This window comes from Metarhizium acridum, assembly GCF_019434415.1.
Source record: "Metarhizium acridum strain ARSEF 324 chromosome Unknown scaffold_269, whole genome shotgun sequence".
Lineage (NCBI taxonomy): Eukaryota > Fungi > Ascomycota > Sordariomycetes > Hypocreales > Clavicipitaceae > Metarhizium > Metarhizium acridum.
The window spans coordinates 291,495-313,848 of NW_027094023.1; the positions used below are offsets into that span (position 1 = coordinate 291,495).

A 22,354-nucleotide genomic window follows, 5' to 3' on the forward strand; every position below is an offset into this window, starting at 1 on the left:
AAAGTCCCCAACTCAACTTTCTCGATCCCATGTGCTATAACAGCTTCACATCCGCGATTATAAAATTCACAAACACCGCCCATCCCGCCCAGTACGGTCCCCAGTCCCGAATACACAGCTGCAAAACCCTCCATAAGCGGTAGGAAAGACCCGTCTTTCCAAACCGCCGTCAAAATGGCGCAAAATAGACATTGGTACGTTGTTCCCTACCCATCACCATACCGCCACAATGCATCAACTAATACGCAGCCCAGGGAACAAGACAAGGAAGCGACAATCTACATAGGCAACATTGACGAGCGCGCCACGACGGCAACAATCTACGAAATCATGCTCCAAATGGGCCCCATCCACAACATCCACATGCCGCGTGACCGTGTCACTCAGAATCACCAAGGCTTCGGCTTCGTCGAGTTCCGCACGCCCTCGGACGCCGAGTACGCGGCCAACGTCATGAACGGCATCAAGCTGTTTGGCAAGTCGCTGCGCGTGAACAAGGCGTCGGCCGACAAGCAAAAGGGCGCTGACATTGGCGCCGAGCTCTTCATCGGCAACCTCGATCCCATGGTGGACGAGAAGCTCCTCTACGACACCTTCTCCCGCTTCGGGCCGCTACTGAGCCTGCCCAAGGTGGCCAGGGACGACAGCGGCATGAGCAAGGGCTTCGGCTTCGTCAGCTTCGGCGACTTTGAGAGCAGCGACGCCGCCGTCGCGAACCTGGACGGGCAGTACATGCTCAGCAAGGAGGTCAGCGTGCAGTACGCCTTCAAGAAGGACGGCAAGGGGGAGCGCCACGGCGACGAGGCCGAGAGAGAGCTGGCGAAGCAGGCCAAGAAGCGCAACATTGTGCCCGAGGCCCAGGCCCTGCCGGCGTTTGTGACGCAGCAGAGCCAGCCTCAGCAACCGCCGCCGCCGCCGCCTCAGCAGCAGCAACAGCAACAGCATCAACAGCATCAACCACCACAGGGCGGTCAGCAGCCGCCTGTTCCCGCCGGTTTCGACCCAGCCATGATTCCACCTCCGCCCGCCGGGTTGGGCGGCCATGCGATGCCTCCAATCGCGGCGCATCACCACGCGCCGCCCCCGCCGCTGCCGCCAACCTTCCACCGCAACCCTCCTTTCAGCGCAAACCCTCCTCATTCTCAAGCTCGATCGTCGGTTCCCCTGCCTCCCCCGCCCACAGGACTCCCGGCTCGGCCGCCGCAGAGTCAGAACTACACCAACCCTGCCGACTTTCACCCCGGCGCATTCCGACCCCCCTCCGGATCACCAACCCCCCCAGGATACCCCGTGGCACCACCTCCTGGCTTCCCAGCCGCACCACCAGGAGTCCCGGGACAGCAAGGACCGCCAGGAGCAGGGCCACCTGGGTTCATGCCACCGCCCGGATTCCAACCTCCTCCAGGCTTCGGACGTCGCTGAACTAGGAGAGAAGGAGAAAAAAGAAAATGAATTTGTATATCACCAGTTTTTTTTTTTTGTAATACTAGCGGCTCATTTATGTAATTAGATCAAGGGAAAGGGTCAGATACCTCTAAAGGGCATGAAACGGAATGAACCAAAAGCCTAATCAAGACAGACATTTTTTCATTGTTTCCACGTCTATGTTAGTGAACCATACAGGCAGGGCCCTTAATGGACGTTAGGTATCTTACAAATCCAGCGCCAAACAAGACTGTTATCCCTTTCTCCCGCCATGCAGCCTACTTGCCAAACTCGACAAGACAAAGCAAAACAAGTGACAGGTTGAAAGTCTTTAAAAAAAATACAAAACAACAAAACGCCCGAGTCCTTCAATGCGAAAAACAAGACAAAAAAACAGCAACACAACAGCAATAACGATTCCCCTCACCAACTCCCTGCAAATGCATCCTTGGCCTCCTTTGTACCCTTCTCCCACTCTTGAATGGATTCGTCTCTGTGGCCCTGGACCTCAGTACGACTGCGCGAGCATGCCGTCCGCGACGCTCTGCCACAACATGTTGCCGCTCCTTTGGGCTTGTTTCGACGCCGCACGCGCACTCTTCAGCGCCTGCTCCCCAATGACGTTTTCGAAGAACCGGCTTCGCATGATGCATAGCGTGACCGCCGCTCCCAAGATGTTGTTAGTCACCTTGGATCCGGACATGGCCGCCTGGATGTGCTGCTTCTGCTGGTTCAGCTGTTGTGGAGGATCTGTTTCCAGCGCCGCAACGACATTGTGCCATGCAGTGCGCAAATCTATGTTCCAGTGATTTGAGCAGAATGGCTGCAGTTGCTCAATCAGCTCGTGCGTCTGATAGTCGTTTCTGCAACTGGGGTGCTGCATGATCCACAGGCGGTTCAGACCGGCAAGGAGAGCAATTTCCTGCTGGCCAGCTTTACCGCCGCCTGATGTTTGGGGTATATCGAACCGTCCCTCGAGGAAGATGGTCAGAGCAGCCTCGAGGTTGCCCGTTCCTTGGCGATACACGCCGGTTAGATAGGTGGAGAGTAGCCCTATTGTGGGCTGTGTAGATGGTGTGATTAGAGTGTCGAGTTTTTCCATGAATTGCTTCACTCTGTCCCATTGACAGTGGCTTGCTGCCAGGAGACCTAGTAGTACATTAAGATAAGCTTGGGCTTCTGTTCGCCATGATCGTTGTCGAATGGCCGTCGACAACGACACAGAAGGTCCATACGGAATACCAGCGGTTGAGCTGTCCCCTGTGACATTGTTAGCTTTGGCCAGGCACCAAATAAAGCATTTCGGCTCCTGCTCACAGGTGTCAAGAATCTTTGCGCCTTCTAGCCAAAACTCGGTAGAGCGTCGCCCTTGCGACGAAGGTTTGTGCATGTTTGCCAGTCCACTGAACGTAAATCTACAGAATCAAGTTAGCAAATGATGCGCATCTTCTGGATTCTTGGAACGTACACAAGCGATCGCAGCTCCACTTTAGTCATAAACGACATTACAATATAGTCAAACTCTCCGTCAGCCTCGCCTGCCAAACGAATGATAGCTGACGTTTCCTCGCTAACAGTACGGGTATTTGAAGGCTGCTTCTTGACAGGAATCAGGAAATCCGCCTTGACATTGTTCCACTTCCTCACACTCGTCTAATCTTTGCTGCAGCGATCGGAGTTTCTGGGCCGTCATGTCGGGACTTTGACGGTATAAACTAGACGCAAAGTCCAAGACCAGAATCAACATTTCTAGGTGCATAATCTTGACAGTCGGATCGAATTGAAACTTGGCTGCTTGAGCAATACACGACTGCACACGCTCAATGTTGCTGTCCTTAGAAGTCTTAAGGAGTGCCAGCCCTTCCAATATTGATGCAAAAACGGTCATAGCGTTGTCGCCTCTGGACGTGGCAACATTTTGGACGGCTCGGATATTTTCCAGCGCAGCGGCATCTGAGGCGCTTCCCATGGCCATATAAAATGTTGACTTCAGCAGACGAAAGGCGTAGTACCATTGCACATGTTTAAATCTGGAAAGTGTTAGCGTTTGCCAACATGACATCAGCCAATTTTTCTTACGCTTCGCAGTCAGATATGTGACCGTCAACCGCTTTCAGGGCCGCCTTGTGATTGCGTTGAAACAGAACCTTCAGCATTAGATACTGCATACAGTATTTCAAGTCGATTAGGCGGTGCTTCAACTGTTAGCAAATTCTCAACCCACCCCGAGTTTTCTGTTAGCCTACCTTGTCACAGAGGCTGATACCCTTCCCGAGGGCCGTCTCCGCTTCCATCAAATTCTCCGTATCCTCGTGCAAAATAGCCGCGTATCTCATTCGCAATCGAGCCTCTTCTCTTGGCGCAAGCTTGTTGTTTTGCATGACTGCTTCCAGACATGACAGGCTCGTGGCTATCAACTTTTGATATTCAGTCTACCCTCTCAGGGTCAAGGGACATGGCCACGTCGTGTACGGAACTGCGGGCTTTTTCGAGACACTCTTCAGCTATCGCGACCATTATGGGAATCGTGTTGACGCGAGGTTTTGGTGCTGGTGATCGCTTGGTAATGCTTGGAGATTTTGTAGAGAGGGCGGGAGAATTGGTAACAGACGAGTGCGGACTAGACTTGATGCGCATGGGTTCATATTTTGGTTCTTGCTTGATTTCCGGCTTAATTTCTGGTTTGACCGCAGTAGTGTTCACTGTGATTGACTCTTGCACTGGGGACGATTTCGCGCTGACAGCTGGTTCGGACGGCTTGACGGTGATAGAATCTTCCACGGGCTCTGGGTCGGGTTCCTTCTTACCCCAGCTGTTGGGGTCGCCCATGGGGAGGGATGGTAATGGAGGAGGCGGTGGCGCGTTAAATATATCTAATGGGTTGACAAAGTTGATGGGTTCTTGAATTGCAGGAGGCAGAGGAGGCTCATCTACCGGTACATCAGGTATTGGCGCGGGAGCGGGCTCAGGCTCAGGCTCGGGCTCGGGCTCGGGTATAGGTGTAGGCGGCGGCTCTTGTACCTCTTGTACGGGTTCCGGAGCAGCTTCTTGGGGGGGAGGGGGCGGCGGAGGCGGAGGAGTAGGCGTGGGCTCAAGTCGTTGATGCTGTGGTTGTGGTGGTGTTTGTGACTGTGTTGGAGGTTGTTGGAGAAGCATCTGGTTTTGCACGGGGGTACTAGATTTCATCCGCGGCGGCGGCGGCGACTGAAATTGGTGTTGCAACTGCTGTTGTATTGGAGATTGCATCGCCTGCTGCCCCGTTTGTCCCTGTAGTGAATGCTTCCTCTGCATTTGCGACGGCAACAGCGGCGAGACTCTCGGCTGCGGAGATACGCGCTGTTGGTGAATTTGCGGCGATCGAAGAATTTGTTGAGGCGCCTGTTGTTGCTGCATCTGTTGCTGTTGGTACATTCTCTGCAGCATGTGGTCTGAAGCCTGCGACTGTTGCGATTGCATCATACGTTGAGCATGCTGTGGTGCCTGTGCCATTCCCGTCAAATTTGGCCTCGGAGATGGATGACCAGCGAATTGCTGCTGCTGCGACACCGGCTGCGGCTGCGGCCATGAATGTTGCTGATGCATATGCTGAGTCTGCCTCATCACAGCTTGATAGTCATGATATCCACCGCCACCACCGCCCATAAAACGCGCTGCCGGCTGCTGCTGCTGCTGCTGATGCTGCTGATGCTGCTGGGCCATCTGCATTCGCAGCATCTCCTGTTGATGCACAGCATATTGACTCTGCTGTTGAACGAATTGGTTCTGCTGCTGCTGGCCATAGAACTGGTCTCCTATGCCATTTACGTACAGCCCTTGATGATTTTGTTGCGGCGGCTGGGATTGCGGCTGCTGAAACTGTCCCTGGTGTTGGTAGCCGCCCATCGGACTGCCATACATCTGGTGATGGTCTTGTTGCTGTTGCTGGCCTGGGAAGCCCGGCTGCCCCGTAGGCAGCGTGCCTCGGTAGGTCATATCCGCCGTGTCTGCATCAGACTCTGGACTTGGACTCTGCCGACACCAGGATACGAGATGAAGGGTCTAGGGGTCAAAGATGTCTGGGTTCCGAAAACGCCAGCGGCTTGTCAGGAGCAGAACTGAAGCGGCCCTCAATGGGTTTGTGCACCGAAGAAGCGCGACAACGACTCGTTGTGCTGGACAGAGGATGGGTTTGAGATCGCACTTCAAAGTGTCATATTCTGACTGACTCGTACGTCTCGCGATGTTCGCGTTCTCCGGTTGAGGGGTGGTGGGCAGGTTGGCTCGAAAGCGACTGCGCGACGCGCGCGCACTGTCAGTAGCGACGAGCAAAAAATAGTAGAAGACAGCCAAATCGGAGTGGTGTGTTTTTCGTCGACAGAAGACGGCGATAGGTGTCGTGAACCCCGGGGACGAGGGCGGATGGACGATGGGCGCAGGCCGACGACGTTGGGATTGCGGCTCCGGAATTGAGGTTGTAAACTGCTTGGGAGCCCAAGACTCCAGGTCAGTCGTCAATGGTCAGTTGCCAAAGTTGGTGGTGGAGGACGGTCCGGTGTTTTGTCCCAACATGGCTTAGCTCGACGGCTGCATCCTCAAATGCTCTGAATGCTCTGCGCTGCATTTGCGGCGCTTACCGCCCCGCGCCACGCATCTCCATGCACCACCATCAGCAGCACAGCGAACCAACGCCATCACTCTATGGACTGGAGAATTAATTTTATTGTTCCGAAATGAATTGGTCTGTACATGGTTGCAAGAGTTCACAAGTGTGGTGAACTGCTGAAGAGCGCAGGCAGTTGCGCCTGTTGCAACCAGTCTCCATGGTCTAAACAACCGATATTACAATCCATGTTATCGAGGAATGCCCAAGAGACAGCCATAGCCGGACCAGACGTTGAATAGAAAACTCGCAGTAGGGTAGTCGTGAGCTAGTTTACCGTACGTACCACTTTTGTTTATCCATCCCTGAGCTTGGTCGGTCCCAGGTGCAAAATATCATGTCGTCATTGCTAACATTAAAAAAATAAGTGAATCTGAATCTACAAACTATGATACAAGATATGCACATTTTTTTCCAAACACCATGAACCCTGATATATTCCCTTCGATTAAAATCAAATAACGAATTTGTTAGCAATGAAGGCCAATCCCCAACGCCGTTGTCTGTATGTTTTGCGATCCTCAGTTTTGACGCTAGTCTTGCGTCCGTGGCTGTGTCAAGAACGCCCCTTCAGCTCTTTGGGCCGAAATCAACATGTTGTCGCCTCTGAATTCCTTCGCCATCATGTTCATGGCGCTTCCATTCCTTCTCTAACCGACACAAATCCATTCAGCAAACACGCACCAACGCGCGGTACGGTCTGCTAGCACCAGCCCTCTCCATACGCCCCTCTCGGAGCATTTGATGATGGTCTCCCATGTTCCACCATCGCTGACATCTTCGTCACTGGATAGGCCCTTGCTACCAGCGGCTATGCCCTTGCGGTCTTCCTTCCTCATAAGACGGAGGATCTTGCCGCCTGGCGTTTGAATAGCCAACTTGGCAGGCTTCTTTCCTGCCACAGTCCCGCTCGCCGAACTCGGGTTTGATCCGCTCATGCTAGAGGCATTCACTGCTCATGGCCGAGCTCGGTCGTGCAAAGGGATTGGGGCTCGTTCGTCCAGGGTTCGATGCTGGGGTTAGCGCCGAGTTGGGTCCGCTAAACGTCGAGCTTGGGTGCTGTCTAATGGCGAAGACAAACGTATTGTTAAGAGCTAGCCTTTGGCATTGAGGCTGCACCACATAGATGTCGTGACGTTGAGCATGTGGAGTAGGATGTCGAGTAACGAAGTCGTATGGCGGATTCTCTCCAGTGTGCACAATGGGGAGTGCGAATGCCAACGGATGAGGAATGTCTTTGATACTGTGCATCAACCCACGCTTACCAGCATAGATCTTCAGTGTACCTTGGCCCTCATCCCCTGGAAGAAGGGCCTTGACCGTGTATCGCTTCACCCCATCATACCACTCTGCCTGCGCCAGCGCCCTCTTCTTTAGAATATCACCACTCTCAAACACGTCGCCATCTGCGTCCCGAGTATATGCTCGAGCTTCCACCTCCGCAGCCACCTCAATATCGGCTGGCACATTAAACTTGATATGAACCATTTCAAGATCTTCGATCCTCGTCACGGCCGTGTTGTAGTCGACCATTTCGATATCGTTACGGAAAAATGACGGGCACGTGCAAGGGAGATTGAGCAATATCTCGTGGGCCACAGGAGGCACGATGTGCTGCTGATCATGATGCTCTGGAACATGTGTCCAGCACACTTCTGTCGGTCGCGCGAGGAACCACCAAGAGTCAGCCGTCGCTCCATTAGCACTGGAGTATAGACCACGCTTAGGATTCGAAGGACTCGCCAAACAGCAATCGATGATGCGCCACTCATTGTCAACAATGACGGCATTCCACCAGTGATTTGATCGCGGCATCATGTTGAGATCGGCTACGTCACCTGGGCTCTTAAGATAGCCCCGGACAATCTCACACTCCAGCCCAGCGGCGGCACACATCTCCATGACGAGAACTGCGTATTCTTCGGCACAGGCCCTCTTGGCCTGGATGACGCGGCGCGTGTCAATATCGCCCTCAAAGTCTTCCTCCCAGCAGATCTTTTCAGATACCCATGTAAAAATGGCTCGCAGGCGTTGCACATCGCTCCTGTAAGGTCGACACACATATGTTGTTGCTAGTTGAATAGCGGTTGTCATGGGTGGCAAATCCCCAATAAACCGTGAGTTCTTGTCCACCTGGCTCAGATTTATCGATTGATAGTTTATTGCCTCTCTCACTGGCATACCATCTGCTGCCTCATCGCCTTCAATACCCTCGTACATTTCATCCACTGGGTTTAAAACAGGATGTTCCATCATCTGGCAACGATCTTGGCGCTCGTTTCGCTCTGCTTTGCTTAAAGAATTTGACCTGTTCACGTCACGACGAACCTGGACCCAGTCCACGCTGCTACCACCAGCAAGGCCCATGTCTCGGGCTGCATTGCTTCCGTAGTCTGGGCCACTGATACCGGTCATTCTTGAGCTCATGGGAGATGGCGCCACAGAAGACCGTGGTCGATTGAATGGCGATGCCCTAACTGAATTGCTTCCAGCTATCGAGCCTGCTGCAAGGCTGCCTCTGTTGCTCGCAACACCGGTCTTGGCAGAGTCAAAGATTTTTTTGAATATGTTTCGCTTAGGTGCCTTGGGTTGAACCAGCCCTCCTATACCTGCTGTCAGGTCATCTTCTAAGCCGGTCTGAGCTCTCGGGCGACTGTTTCCGGCGACATGGCTGGCATGGCTGCTGTGGTAAGTGACGCCAGTAAAGGGGGAATCGGGACGATCCAGCTCTGCTTCACGGGTGTCCATAGCACTCTGTGTGCGCATATGCTGACGAAGCATACTACCAGCACTGGTGGAACTAATACCACCAGCCGAAACACCACTCCAGAGAGTCCTTCCACTACTTTGGGTGGATGAGCTAGTGTGGCTTTGGTTGCCTGTTGAAGCGTTGGTGGTGTTGGTTCTGGTTGTCAGCGTTCTTCCTACACTCCCACTCACGGCGCCATTTCCGCGTCCTATCTCATACGCGGATTTTTGAGTTCTCAGTTGCCGTGAACGGCCAGCGGGCTCACAAGTCGAGGATCTAGGTCTTTGATAAGGCTGGCCTTTGGGTGGTGGTGGTGGAGGTATATCTTCTTCAGCGTCAAGATCTATGTCTGCTGCCATACCTGCACTTTTGCTATGGTGATGCATACTCTGGAATTGTTTCTCCATGCGCTCCACGTAGTTGCTTAACTCGGGCAGCTCGTGCTTCGGACCTCGACTACCATTCTGAAATGATGTTTCTTGGGAAGATCCACCACTCCATGTTTCGTAGCCTTCATCATGGTGGGCTATTCCCATGGATGTAAGAGGTCTTGTCGTCACTGAACCCTTTCGCCTTGATTTGTGTGCAATTGCATCAAAGGATTCTGGTGTCCAGGGGTCAAGCGGCTGCTCCTCCACTTCTGCTTGCTGGACCTGCTCGCCGCCCAAACTGCTTCCAAGCCCATCTAGCTGGTCTAGCTGTTCCATGACACTGTCCATGGCTTCTCTAAGTGGTGATGGTGTCATGTGAAGCTCATCTGGAGAGTGCTGGCGTGGCGATCGGCCTTGAGGGGTGTAGTCTCCATTCAATTCGCGCTGATGCATCTCATCATGAGGTGCAGATGAGGCATGCCTCGGGGTCTGTGGCGGGTGATGGTATGATGCATTCGACTCATGTCTTGTCATGACGGCAGGGGAATATGGACGGAAGGAAGCACTTGACGCATGCCGTGACATGTCAAATAGTCGGCCCCCGCCGCCGACATGGCGATGAGGCGGGGGTGCCGGAGGAGGAGCAGAATCTCTTCCAGGTGTGCTTCCATGATTGTCGCGGTAGGTTTGCGATGGCGCTGGTGATGGTGCTCGAGAGCCATATCCGTGAACTGTAGGCGGAGATGGTACCCTATCGATGGTATCATGGACTGATCTGCTGAAGGAGCCGCCAGGATTGTCTTTAGCCCGTTGCTGCTGAACTTTGGGAGCAGGTGCTCCGGCCGCAGCTCGGGCAGAAGCAGGGGCTGGGGTGGCAGCTGGGTTGGCCTTGGAAGGATCGCGGTAGGATGTTGGTTGTTTAGCGGTGGTATAATGAGGAGCCTTTGCGTATGCTTCAAACGGCTTGCGGAACGTCTTGGACTTGACAGGTGTGTTTTTGGGACTGGGCGTATTGCTTCCTGGCAGGGGGCTGACTGATCTTGTCATGGGACGAAATTCTTCAGGGAGGACTTCGACAAAGTTGGAAGGAAAGGATCCAACCGTCCTTCGATCTCGGTACAAACGTCCAACCCACCACGATCCATCACCAGCGTTTAGACACTCAATCAAATCTCCTTCTATGAAGCCTAAATCTCGTTTCGACTATTGTCATGTTAGCAATTTTAGGCCCTCGAAGCATTCTGCAAACACCCGCACAGTTGGCAGATGGAGAATACAGCAAAGGTGCTACACAGACCTCTCCACCCCATGAATAAACAGCTCTACACCAGCACGGAAACCTCGCTGGGAGCGGCTGTGGTGCAGGCACCATCATGGAACTAAGTTCAGGAAGGGACGAAGCCGTGCAGTCGAGCACTCCACGTCAACGTTGGCAGATAATGGTCTATGCGAGGCAATGTTTGTCGTCGATTGGTGATGGGAAAACCGCCGGGTTGCATGCAGATTTCGTGCTGCGTTGGTCCGTGGATGCTGAGCAGATGATATTTGTTGCAGCAACAAATCGTTCAGGTGGGCCGAGGAGAATAGTTGCCTTCTTCACCCTGCATAGTCGTCTTGGTCTTCACTCGACACGGCAAAGTCAAGCAGGAGCAAAACAGAGAGGGAGAGGACCAGGAAACAGCCGGTGAGAAGATGTCAAGCTAAGGGGGCTAGCGGCCAATCTAACTTTGCAAAAGACGTTGAGCAATGTAGAAATGGCTCTTGATATGAAACTCTGTGTCTGCCAGCTGCGTATGGTCTCACTGCCGGTCACTTGACCTGAACAGTCGGTCAGTTGCTTGACAAGCGACTGGTCTATTTGCTTGGAGCAGGGCAACGGCGGCAGCAACACCGCGTGCACAAGACGTCAAACCCCGGCAGGCCAATCGAACAACAGAGGGGCAGCAGTAACCAGGGCAACGCAGAACGCACGCCTCAACGGGGGCCTGAAGCAACCAGGCGCTCAACTGGCCTCCAGGGGCCTCTAGGTCGCCTCTAACGCCACTAAGCCTCCTCTCCGGCAGCGCTAAAGCCACAGTGCCCCAGCACGCTGCCCTCACTAAATCGGGAGCTGGGCCCGTGGAGGCCAATGACAGCCAATGACCAGTCGTCAGCATCTCGACTAGTACCCGCAAACTTCGGGCAGATTGACACACCCTGTCCCGCCCTCATGTTCCACGGGGTATTATTATTTATCGCCCATGAGCTGAGTGTGATGTAATATCAATCATCTAATTCTAGACTGACGGGGCGCCACTTGACGTGGTGGCCGCTGGGGCGACGGCCGGCCTGTAGAACGCTCTAAAGCTGCCTTCGTTCCAACGCACAATCCAGATGCGCCAGCATTGCTCACACGACACTTTTGCGCGTTTGGGTCATAGCAATCGTCAACACCATTGCAGACCTTGTCACGATGCGACAAAAGACGGGGGAAGCCCTCGACTTTTATCCTTCTCGACGACGTTCTCTATTATCCTGCCCGTCTTGACGAGTTGACACCCCGCCGCCAACACCCCCCAGCAAACTACCCCAGTCGCAGCTATCCAAAAAAGGAGATTTGTAAACAAAGAAGAGGTCCAAGCTCTCCGCCCAGCCCTGCTGCTGTCCCAGACAACGAACAACCTCATTAAAGCGAACCGGGCATCGCCCTGGCTCAAACTGCCAGCCAGGTGCTCCGAAGTCTGCGCCTGGGTAGCCACTCCGGCCGATTATAGGTATTATCTGGCCGCGCGACCCGGCTCGCATCCCTTTATTCTCCTCTCCCTCGTCACGACATCGATATCTTTAAAATTTACAGCATCAGTCGCCGTCGCGCAGCCCTCGTGTCTAGTGCCTGACATTCCTGCTCCAAGGCGTTTCCGACTTGGATCGCCGCGGTTCGTCTACAGGCACAGCATTGGCCTCATCGTCCTCCAGCCCATTCGAGAAGCGGCACCTTGCATGACGTCAAGACAAAATGGCCGATGAGGGTGTTGCAGAGCACTATCAGGTCTTGGAGGAACTTGGCCGTGAGTTCAAACGTTCCCAGCAGGCTACCTAGTCCCCATGTTAAACAGCCGCCATGTTTTACAATCAAAGCTAATGCGCACCTCCAAATAGGTGGAAGCTTCGGCGTCGTCTACAAAGGCATTGAGAAGGCAACAGGCGAGACCGTGGCCATCAAACACGTACGTACCCGTCCAGACCTACGATGAGCAAACACAACGCAAACAGTTCATGTTATGTCCCGCTGCTAACAATGTACGTCTACACATAGATCGATCTCGAGTCCAACGATGATGACATCCAAGACATCCAGGCGGAAATAGCCGTCCTGAGCACGTGCTCCAGTCCGTATGTGACCCAATATAAAGGCTCGTTCCTTCGGGGACATAAGCTTTGGATTGTCATGGAGTACCTAGGGGGTGGTTCCTGCCTAGATCTGGTGCGTTTGACTGTGTCCCATGCGCGTCATTTGTATCAACTAATCAAACCCTCAACAGTTGAAACCTGCAAACTTTAGCGAGACACACATAGCCATTATTTGCCGTGAGCTGCTGCTGGGCATTCAGTATCTTCACACCGAGGGCAAGATTCACCGAGACATCAAAGCTGCCAATGTGCTACTGTCTGAAACGGGCAAGGTCAAGCTGGCAGACTTCGGAGTTGCCGCTCAATTGACCAACATCAAGTCACAGCGAAACACCTTTGTCGGTACCCCGTTTTGGATGGCTCCAGAAGTTATTCAGCAAGACGGGTACAGCTTCAAGGCAGACATTTGGTCTCTGGGCATTACTGCCATGGAGATGGCCAACGGAGAGCCACCACTGTGTCACATTCATCCCATGAAGGTTCTTTTCCACATTCCCAAGAATGCACCTCCACGACTCGAGGGCGACTTTAGCAGAGACTTGAAAGACTTTGTAGCTCAGTGCCTCACCAAGGACTATGAGCGCCGGCCTTCAGCAAGAGATTTACTGAAGCACCGTTTCATTCGTTCTGCTGGGAAAGTTGAAGCTCTGCAGGAACTCATTGCCCGCCGCCAAATGTGGGAGGCCAACCAGAATCGTCAGAAGCATCCCATTTACTACCAAGAGACCTTACAAACAATATCACCAAAGGATGAAGACGAAGAGTGGGTGTTTGATACAGTCAAGTCGGTGGCTCCCGCGCCGCCCAAGCGGCCAACCATCAGACATCGCAAGCCTTCGTCGATGCTGGCCACTGAAGAAGGTTTGCGCAAACTCGACATTGCCGAGGGGCCACTCGGTCCATCATCACCGGCAACTGGCACAATGCGCAAGTGTACCGTTCGCCGCACTCCATCACTGGCCCATTCCAACTCCATCCGATCCAGCGGATCGCCGCGTCCCACAGTCGCACCGAAGAAGCCATTACAGCCCGACATGTCATTTGGAAACTCGGGTTCGACTATGCGTCTGTTCCGGCGTGTCCCTTCAGACAGCTCGACCAATGGCCAAATCGGAAGACCATCCTCACCCGATGATGTTTTCCGCGACGAGAACCTTCCCCCACCTATTGCGTCGCCTGTCGAGCCTTACGGCAAAGAAGCCATCCTGGGCAGACGTCTATACAACAAGGCCGTAGAACCCACTCTGGCTGAATTACATGCTCAGACGTCCGCTATGCAAAAGAGGGAGGCTCTAGCGAAACTGTCGGACGCTTTTGCGGCCCTGGATGCTGTAGACCCAGAGGGGGCATATCATCTCATGAGCAATCTCGTTGCATCCATGTCACAAGACAACAAGCTCAATGCCTCTTTTCTACGGCAGCCGATTCAGAAAGCTCCAGACGACGGAACTCCCATGGGAACAGTCATTGTCAAGAGCTCTGCCCCTTCCCTGGCTAGTCCCACCAAACTGATCCTCAGTTCCAACAATCCCCATCTCAAGAGCCACCGTCGACGCCAAGCCGAGTCTCCCCGAACCAGTCTGGCAGATAAGGAACTTGAGAGGGAGAAGTCGGCCCTCCTCGAGGAAAAGTATCCCGGACGTGATGCAAGAAGTGGCATGGAACACTGCAAGCAGTTATCTGATGTTCTATATCAACGATGGGCTGATAACCTCCGCATTCGCTGGCCAGCTGTATAAATGATATTTGCCGGCTGAGATTCAGCCTGGAGTACTAATTCACGGCAATGGAGGATGAAATGCACCTGTTCATGCAGGGCATGAAGATGTTTCTACTTTCGTTTTGGTCTGTCAGCCCGCTTGCTCTTCTTCTCTCTTTTTCTCATCTTCCCTTTCTTTTTGGCATGAATACCCTTGAGTGTACGATTTGAGTAGCGCGACTGCATCGACTTTGCATAGCCCGGCTCGGAAAACATAAAATGGTTGCAGCATGTGTTTGAGACATGGACAAACATGCGGGATGCAGACATGTATGAACAAAGTTCCATGTACAAATGGCAGGTTCCGTGGCTGCCGTTTGGTGGTAATGTGGATATATTGCTTGCTGATTTATGGGATTCCACCGGATCATGGCGTTGAGGGTTGGGAATTTGTGCTTTGGATTTGTAGGTAGATCTAGGTAGAATGTGTGAATAAATCGCTTGCACACAATTCCTGCCTCATTCCATGATTCATCTTGTAATGTGTTTGTCATGCTTTTATATTGTGATTCAAATCTTGGGTACGCCAAGATGGGTACTCAGGTATTCATTCAACGTATTAATCGTTCTTAGGTACCTGCATATCGTGTGACACAACCTTACATATGGTGGTTTGTTTTTTCGACAAGACAAACGGTAGATATTAGCCATGACTAGAGTCATCTTGCTAGAGGCGTGTGCGCATGGGTTACGGTTCTGGGCTCGGGCCGAGGGATAGCTTGATTCGCCAATTTTTGAATTCTTCGGAGAGAATATTGCCGTGGCCTGTTTCTTCAACTTTGAAGACTTCGATTGTGGGGGAGGCTGGGTGGCGGCGTATGCGCCAGACGCCCTCGTCGTTGATTGTATTTTGAAGAACTGTGGATGGATTCCGGGGCTGTCAGCGAGTTTTCATGTGCCGTGTGGGAACACACAGTGACGGACCAAAGCCCGAAGAGGACAGGAGAAAGCAATATCAACAAGATGAAGAAGGGAGGGGAGAAAAGAAAAATCCAAAGAGAAGAGCACGACGTGGGCTTACATTCGAGGAACTCGCCCGCAAAATTCACACACATGTCTGCATTCCACTGCGCGCCTTGCCTCGAATTTACCGTCTGCGGAATGTTGTGCGTCTCGATCTCCTTGACGTCCACCAGGATACCGTCCCTTGTGCGGAAGCCCACGATTATCTTGGGGACGCCCAGCAGGAACGACTGGATCCAAAACTTCATGAGTTTGCGGTGGAAGTTGTCCATGTCATGGGCAGAGCGTATCTCAGCGGTGGTTTTGAGTTCGACCCAGTTTATGGGCTGGCCGGGAAGGGGTTTGGAGTCCCATACTGGTTTTCTTGTCAGGGTAGTGTTCTTTTTTGGGGGGAACATGTGTTCAGGGAAGAGAGAACATGCTTGCGTCTACCTCGCCGCCTAGACAGAGGACGGTGTTTCCGATGCCGGTGCGTACGACGGAGCAGTATTGTTCCTTGTTGTTGACGACTTGATTCTCGCGGTTTTCAATGTATTCTCTTGATGTTTCGGCCCATATTTTCGGCAGCGTGGATAGGGTTTCAAACTTGTAGCCTGGAGGGGAGGGGGGTGGTGAGTTTCTGTATTCTTGCGTGAAGAGGACAAGAAAAGGAACGAGGGGGGAGAGGCAGAGAGATACCCCAATATTGCATGACTTCCAAAGGCGGGCCGCGTCGGGGCCCGCGATGGTTTTCCTTGGCTCGCGACTGGAGTTTATACTCGTTGTTTTCTTCGATGAAGCTAATTTTTGTGAGCTGCTGTGCCTAGATCTTGATGTGGGATACGCACATGCAATCCTGGTACAAAGTGGCATTCATCTCAAAACTACGCCTGTTAGTTAGCTTTCAGACATGGCACAGCATGATACGCACCCATCCTGTTGTTCAAAGAGTGCCGCCATAATCTGCCTCGTCAGTATCGTATATACATGGACAAAACGGATTGTGGAAAGAAACATACCTTGGTCATCATGCCCCGCCACGTAACTACATTCGCATCAATCTTCCTCCCAGTCTTCCTTTCGTGCGCCAAGATGGTTTTTAGCAAGCTGTCCAGATGCTCGTCTCCCGAGTCATCTAGTTTCTGGAATGTGTTGAAGCCCTTGGACAGGTCTGCTCCTAGCTGCGGGGTGTAGTAATACTTCATGGAAGAGTCATCGAGGCGAAACTCATGGTTCTCATCGTATGAGAAGCAGGCAAATTCCTGGATGAGTTAGCCGGGCTAGGCGGACGGACACAAATAGACATCGCAACCAAAAAAACCTTTGGTCTTTTCACGGGCTGGCTTTGCCCGGAGAACCGGCCCATAGGCTGTATTGAGAATGCGGCCGACATTGTGAGATTGCTGAGGGTTTGTCGCTCCCGACATGTGCTTAACTTGATTTCGTACGAACAGTCGCGGTCGCCGCTGCATGCAACTTGCTGTTGGGTTTATCCGACCGGGAATTAATGTATAGATGAGGATGTCGCGTCCATCGCAGTGGGTTTTGGACTGCAGTGTGGTTTCAAGATGAATGGAGGCCAACGTTGGTTCGATGTGTAGTTTGAGTGTTGTGCTGGGGCTGAAAGTTGGTGGTCTCCTGGGTGGAACTAGACTTGGATCCGTGGGATTTCCCCAGTTGTCGAGATAATGCACCGGACATATGATCAACTTTGATAGATGGATATGTAGTAGTGGAATTGGGCATGCCTTTCTTGTATAGTCGTTTTGTTTTGTTTGGAATGGTTTTGCAGATTTGCATTTGACGCAGCTCGCGATGCCAAGCTACCCTACACCAGGTTTGGTCGATCAAGACGAAATCTAAATTCGATATCGAGACTCTAGATCTCGGAGATATACAGTCTGCGACAGAATATATTTGTCCATCAAGGAGTACGTACTAATATACTGTGGTATATTACAGCATGGAGCACGATGGCCAGGCACCTGATGTGGTCAAATATGGATTGCCTCCCACCGTAGGCTGAGCCTTCAATTTATCCAGTAAATCATATCGACAGGCAGGGCTACAAGTCCAACCCAAACGCCAATCAGCCAAGCCGGCATGCAAGAATAAAAAAAAAAACAACCTCACTAATCCTCCTATCCAGAGCATTCTACACCAAACTCACTGACTGCCTGCCACTCAGTCCCTAAGATGCTGCCACCTCCCATTCGCCGGCTGCCCCAAGAACTGCATACCCGCAAGCACGCCCGCGCCCTCGACACTCGTAGGAGCCGGACTCGTACCCCTGCTAGTCGAACCGCCTGCGCTGCCGTATGTTGCCCTTCCCGTTCTCGGACTCATCACGCCCATCCTTGGGCTCCGTGGCACGCTGACCTGTCTAGTCTCCCTGCGTCCATTTCTCAATGTCCGCAATTCTTCCTTGGTGTAATCCAGCTCAAGCTCCCGCTCGCGAAGCTGCGTCCTCAGACCCTGAATCTGGTGGAGATACGTCTTAATTGTGGCATCAGCCTGAATCTCGTGAACCTTGCCTAGTGTTTCTGGCGTCTTTTTCGACAGATCGGCGACTTGTTCACTGAGTTCAGCGTTTTCGCCGCGCAGAGCACTGGATGTGGCGGTTGCGTCTTGGTAGAGACTACGGGCATAGTCAGCGTCCTTGTGGGCGTTTTCGAGACGTTTTTCTAGCATGACGATTTTCTCGAGGGATTCTTGAAGGAGGGTTTGAGTTTTGGATAGAGGAGACGGTTCATCTGGGTGAGAAGGGTCAGCAGTTAGGCGGGCGACGGTTGCTTCGAGGTCAGCAATCTTCTTTTGGGCCCTTTCCGCGTCTCGCTGAGCCGTTTCGTTGGCTTGGACAAGGTTGGACTCGGCCTTGCGGGTTTCTCGCTCAAATCTGATGCGGTCTTCTAGAGCCTCTCGTTGTGACGAGTACACCTTTGCGTTTGTTCTTTGGTATTCCTTGATGCGGGCCTCGAGTCCGGAGATGAGACTTTTGTACTCTGCGTCTCTGTCTGCTGCCTCTAGTTGACGCTTGAGCTCATTATTCTGAACGAGTTAGCAAATGGATTTCTCATCGCTTTAAGGCAGTTAAGGCTCCAACGATGTACAGTTGGAGGCAAAGGTATTTGACCAAATCAGGTACTCGGCTATCGTGCTCTATACTATGATGTGTTACAGTAAATAAGTGTGTGCTTCTTGGTAGGCAAATATATTCTGCCACAGACTATATTCTCTCTACTAGGCGCTGGAAGCACCCGGCACAACCCTGCAACGGAATTATTGATACTTTTTTTCTAGTGGGCTTTCAGTGGTGATAGGTGTATCGATCAGCAGGAGATGCCTATTGGCCCAAATCCTTGAAAGGTACATCGTTGGAGCCTTAACTGCTTTAAAGGGTATACAGTGGGATTTCATACCTGCTCAGCCAAGACTTGCAAGACAGATATTGGCACGCTGATATGAACGCGAGAAGCCTTGAGGGGCGTGTTTTCGATATTTGCAGAGTCCAGCAGTGCCTTTACATCATCAGGTACTGGGGCCTCGTTTGTCTGCACGGTCGACTGCCTGTGCGGCAAAATGCGCATCCGCTTCACATCTTCATCATCAGACTCGTCCTATATATAGTTAACAAAATTGTGTCATTGAAATGGAAAGGGTCAGCTCACAAATTTGCGTTTCCGAGCAGTCTCAAGCTCTGGTGTTCCCTCGACGGGCATCTGCGAGCGTGACTGGGAGTTGAGATAGATATCCATCACTTCTTCGGGGACAGGTATGGGCTCCCAGATGATTCCTTCGGTCTGTCCGTTCAAATAGTCGAGGAACAAGCTGGCAATCTCGTGGGGCTCTGGGTATCCACGATCGGGGTCGCTCACAAGCTGTCTAGACCGCACTATCCCAGACAGGAGGGCATTTTTCCTTTCCAAGGGCGTCAATTCATCAGAGATGTAGAGGTCGATGTGTTCAATAGAGTGTGTGGTGACCAGTATCAATACCATTGGTGACCGCGCTTCCGGGATCTCTGGCTCCAGCTTCTTCCCAATTTCCGAACCACCGTAGGAGTGATCATATCCAATCACAATGTCAAAGTCATCTTCCTCAACATTCTTTCCAGGAAGAATAAGAGTAACTCTGGCTATAGATGAAGTAAACCCGCTCTTAGATTTACCAATCTCTTCACAGACGCAGTTGATTTGCAGTGTCTCGGTCAGGCGGTAGAGGAGCCTGAGTAGATCAGTAGACCTGGCTACAATTAGAACTTCAGTATCTTGAGTAAGCCCTTGCAGGAGTTCATATATAAAATTGAACTTGGGGTTCGCATCGTAGCAATATTTGATGAGCTGGTCAGAAGGTAAATCTTCAAGAGCGCTACCCACTGCATCCGGGGGATAGTCGCAGATATTGTGCAGCCGACTAAATACTTGGTCAATTTTCTGGACGAGAGTATCGTCTGGCTCCACATAGTCCTCGCTATTGAATATGGCGCCAAACTGAGTTACCTCCCGCTTTGATTGGAGCAAGGTGTCATCATACAGTGGCCTCAGACTGGCCTGGAAAGGCAGTGTAATTATGTGCTTCAGTGTAATGGGTTCCTGAGATCCATCACCAGAATCGTCGCTTGACTCCTGGTCTTGTTGAGGCTGTCCCATTGGGACAGACACGCCAGAGCTTCTCGTGGCGTTTGAGGAAAGGTTGTCGGGAGCAAGTAGTGATGGCATTAGAGGTAATGGAGCAGCGAGATCGGGCTGTTTGGAGATATCTGCCAGTGAGATGGTGGACAACTCAGGCTGAGGATTATGTAACACGTCCGGCATCATTGTGCGAGAGGCAGGTAAATCTGGATTTGCAAAAATTGTGTCAAAGATACTCTTTATTGAGAAGACGGCAGAAATCTGGGAAACCAAGGGGGTATCTAATGCTAGTTGCTCACTTTGAGGGCCTGCAAGTTCATGTTCAGAAGGTGAAGGCTGCTGGTAGTGGTCCTGAAGACTTTGGTTGGTAGCTGGGATCTCGGCAGGCGCAGAGTGTTCAGCGGAGTGTTCTTCTGGAGGATGTGATGGACCTTCAGCCATGACCTTATCCAAGTTGAGGATTTGGCTCAGTTCATCAACAGCTGATGGCTGTGGCGTCGGGTTTGCGGAGTCCTTTGCATTATGATTTTCCATTGCGATGGCGAAAGGAGGCTCGGGCGAAGGTTGTGACTCAATTTGGGGAGGAGATGATGTGGGTGATGCGTGGGCCGTGTCGTGGCTGACAGAAAAGGCCCTTACATGCGAGACAAACGGGTCAATTTGGAGCACCTGGGCGTCTTGAGACTCGCCCTCAGATTGGGCCCGAGTTAATTCTGCAGCAAAATCAGTAGTCAGTGGGTAAGTGCTGGCCGAGTTTTGTTTGGTGTCTGACGGAGTCTCGACAACTGTACTTTTATGGGGAGATTCTTGGCTAGAGATAGAACTCGAGGGAAGATTCAATTCAGATGCCACCACTTGGGAAAGAAACACAGGACTGCTGGTAGGGATAGCAGCAAGATCCTCGTTTCCCTGTGGAGACCGAACAGACTGCGGTTTTGTTGCAGGTGTCCTTAGGTCAAAGTCTTGGCTCGCAACAAGCGACTGCGCTTCTGCCTGGCCAGGCTGATGAGATGGGATGTTGTCGTTGGATTGATCCAGGTCGCTCTTTTCCTCGTCTCTGTAATTGGAACTACCCTGGTGAGGTGAAATGGGTGGTTCCTTATTAGAGCCAGCAGGCTGAGAAGAAGCCTGAGCCCAACTATAAATTTGAGGCTCGTGCTCAGATATTCCACCCTGTGAAGCCTGTAAGGATGGTGCAAAGCTAGTGACTTGCTTATCCTGCGTCCAGGTCTGTCCAGAAGGCTCTTGCGAATCAGGAATAGTTTGTCGGGAAAGCTGAGAGGCAAAGAGACTCCGCTCGTCTTGTTCTTCCAACTCAGCAATTGACTGCGACGACTGGCTGCTGCTATGGGTATTCTGTTGGCTAGCGTATTCTGATGGGTCAAAGTCCGACTTTAACCCGAGCTCAACAACAAGATCCTGAGAGCGCGGGGCGTGCAAGCTTTGTTGCGTAAGACTATCGAGGCCGTCAGGGTCGTCAAGGCTATCAGGCGAGGATATAGATACAATAGATGGTACAGGTTCCTCGGACGGAGTGGCACTACATGCGACTCTAGCAACTTTGACAGGGCGAAGGGTGTCGACGCCGTCAGAAGGAGATCGTCGACGACGAGATGCGCCAGACGGGCCACCTGTCTGGGATCTCTGGAGCTGTCGCCAGTTAGACGGTCGAGGCGGCTGGCTGTCCTGGCTACCTTGAGTCCGAACCTCAGTCGCTTCAGTTACGCGTGACCGCTTTCTCTGCTCCCACTCGTTTCGGGCTGCTTCTGTAACTTCTCGGCTCTAGAGCGCCAGACAGGTGGTTAGAATTGTACAAGGGAGCTTCCCGGTAGGACGATGAGAACATACCCAGGTGGGGGAGTATGCTTCTCCTGTCTTTTTATTGTCGTCCCAGTCGACCAAATACTCTACACGATCCTTTAAAAGTCGCTCGTCTAGAATGCTCCTGATTGTATACCAGTCGTTGTCGTCCGAGGTGTCGACGGTGCGCCGCGACTTCGATTTGCGAGGTTGAGGACGTCGTGGTCTGGGCATTGACCTGGTGGTAAGCAGCCGTGCGGGCAGTATATGAGTTGCCCGATGGGCGGATATGAAACTTCCACAGCAAAGGAAGCCGCACAGAGGTTCGCACAGAGACCAGGAGGCTGGCGGTTTGGTCTGGCGCAACGCGTGGATGCAGGGTCGATGTAAGTCGATCCGCGCAGCCCAACGGCAAGGCTGAATGAAGATGGTACTAGCGGTAGCTCGACTGGACCCCACGCTTGAAGACGGATGGGTTGCCAGGGTTCAAGCTGATCACGTGGTGGGCGAGCTGGCGCTGTCACTCGGCTTGCGTCCTTCAACAACTGCAAATATTGGGTCCCACAAGCAGAGAATTTGAGAGTCTGTGATGGATCTTCTTAAATCGACGCTCGCTTGCAAGGGTTGTTGATGTGCAAAGAGTGTGTT

General features: G+C 52.4%; 9 protein-coding genes across 9 annotated transcripts; 2 read left to right on the plus strand and 7 right to left on the minus strand.

The window, feature by feature from the left end:
- Positions 1-40: 40 nt before the first annotated feature.
- On the plus strand, positions 41-2,840 carry sap49 (Spliceosome-associated protein 49). The gene is made up of 2 exons (XM_066120107.1): positions 41-194; positions 255-2,840. Exons 1-2 carry the CDS (start codon positions 175-177, stop codon positions 1,420-1,422), a joined length of 1,188 nt encoding a protein of 395 aa, XP_065974929.1. The 5' UTR covers positions 41-174; the 3' UTR covers positions 1,423-2,840.
- Positions 1,934-2,815, minus strand: J3458_012701 (uncharacterized protein; the record flags this gene model as incomplete). The annotated part of the gene is made up of 1 exon (XM_066120108.1): positions 1,934-2,815. The coding sequence occupies one exon, from the start codon at positions 2,813-2,815 to the stop codon at positions 1,934-1,936; it is 882 nt and encodes a 293-aa protein (XP_065974930.1).
- Positions 2,841-2,995: 155 nt separating the features above from the next.
- J3458_012702 (uncharacterized protein) lies at positions 2,996-3,806 on the minus strand (the record flags this gene model as incomplete). The annotated part of the gene is made up of 3 exons (XM_066120109.1): positions 2,996-3,455; positions 3,505-3,620; positions 3,672-3,806. The coding sequence occupies 3 exons, from the start codon at positions 3,804-3,806 to the stop codon at positions 2,996-2,998; spliced, it is 711 nt and encodes a 236-aa protein (XP_065974931.1).
- Positions 3,807-3,852: 46 nt separating this feature from the next.
- J3458_012703 (uncharacterized protein) lies at positions 3,853-5,397 on the minus strand (the record flags this gene model as incomplete). Its single annotated transcript, XM_066120110.1, has 1 exon — positions 3,853-5,397. One exon carries the CDS (start codon positions 5,395-5,397, stop codon positions 3,853-3,855), a length of 1,545 nt encoding a protein of 514 aa, XP_065974932.1.
- Positions 5,398-6,597: 1,200 nt separating this feature from the next.
- Positions 6,598-7,002, minus strand: J3458_012704 (uncharacterized protein; the record flags this gene model as incomplete). Its single annotated transcript, XM_066120111.1, has 2 exons — positions 6,598-6,709; positions 6,749-7,002. The coding sequence occupies 2 exons, from the start codon at positions 7,000-7,002 to the stop codon at positions 6,598-6,600; spliced, it is 366 nt and encodes a 121-aa protein (XP_065974933.1).
- A 1-nt stretch (position 7,003) lies between these two features.
- On the minus strand, positions 7,004-10,559 carry J3458_012705 (uncharacterized protein; the record flags this gene model as incomplete). The annotated part of the gene is made up of 2 exons (XM_007814069.2): positions 7,004-10,387; positions 10,482-10,559. 2 exons carry the CDS (start codon positions 10,557-10,559, stop codon positions 7,004-7,006), a joined length of 3,462 nt encoding a protein of 1,153 aa, XP_007812260.2.
- Positions 10,560-11,639: 1,080 nt separating this feature from the next.
- On the plus strand, positions 11,640-15,191 carry J3458_012706 (uncharacterized protein). The gene is made up of 4 exons (XM_007814070.2): positions 11,640-12,231; positions 12,323-12,390; positions 12,480-12,647; positions 12,706-15,191. Exons 1-4 carry the CDS (start codon positions 12,180-12,182, stop codon positions 14,311-14,313), a joined length of 1,896 nt encoding a protein of 631 aa, XP_007812261.1. The 5' UTR covers positions 11,640-12,179; the 3' UTR covers positions 14,314-15,191.
- Positions 15,022-16,668, minus strand: RAI1 (decapping endonuclease targeting mRNA; the record flags this gene model as incomplete). The annotated part of the gene is made up of 8 exons (XM_066120112.1): positions 15,022-15,191; positions 15,355-15,651; positions 15,719-15,889; positions 15,975-16,075; positions 16,124-16,159; positions 16,207-16,238; positions 16,295-16,537; positions 16,597-16,668. 8 exons carry the CDS (start codon positions 16,666-16,668, stop codon positions 15,022-15,024), a joined length of 1,122 nt encoding a protein of 373 aa, XP_065974934.1.
- Positions 16,669-17,176: 508 nt separating this feature from the next.
- J3458_012708 (uncharacterized protein) lies at positions 17,177-22,259 on the minus strand. The gene is made up of 6 exons (XM_066120113.1): positions 21,755-22,259; positions 20,698-21,688; positions 20,206-20,619; positions 18,944-20,112; positions 18,695-18,892; positions 17,177-18,323 (listed from the first exon to the last, which is right to left on the minus strand). Exons 1-6 carry the CDS (start codon positions 21,938-21,940, stop codon positions 17,460-17,462), a joined length of 3,822 nt encoding a protein of 1,273 aa, XP_065974935.1. The 5' UTR covers positions 21,941-22,259; the 3' UTR covers positions 17,177-17,459.
- Positions 22,260-22,354: the final 95 nt, after the last annotated feature.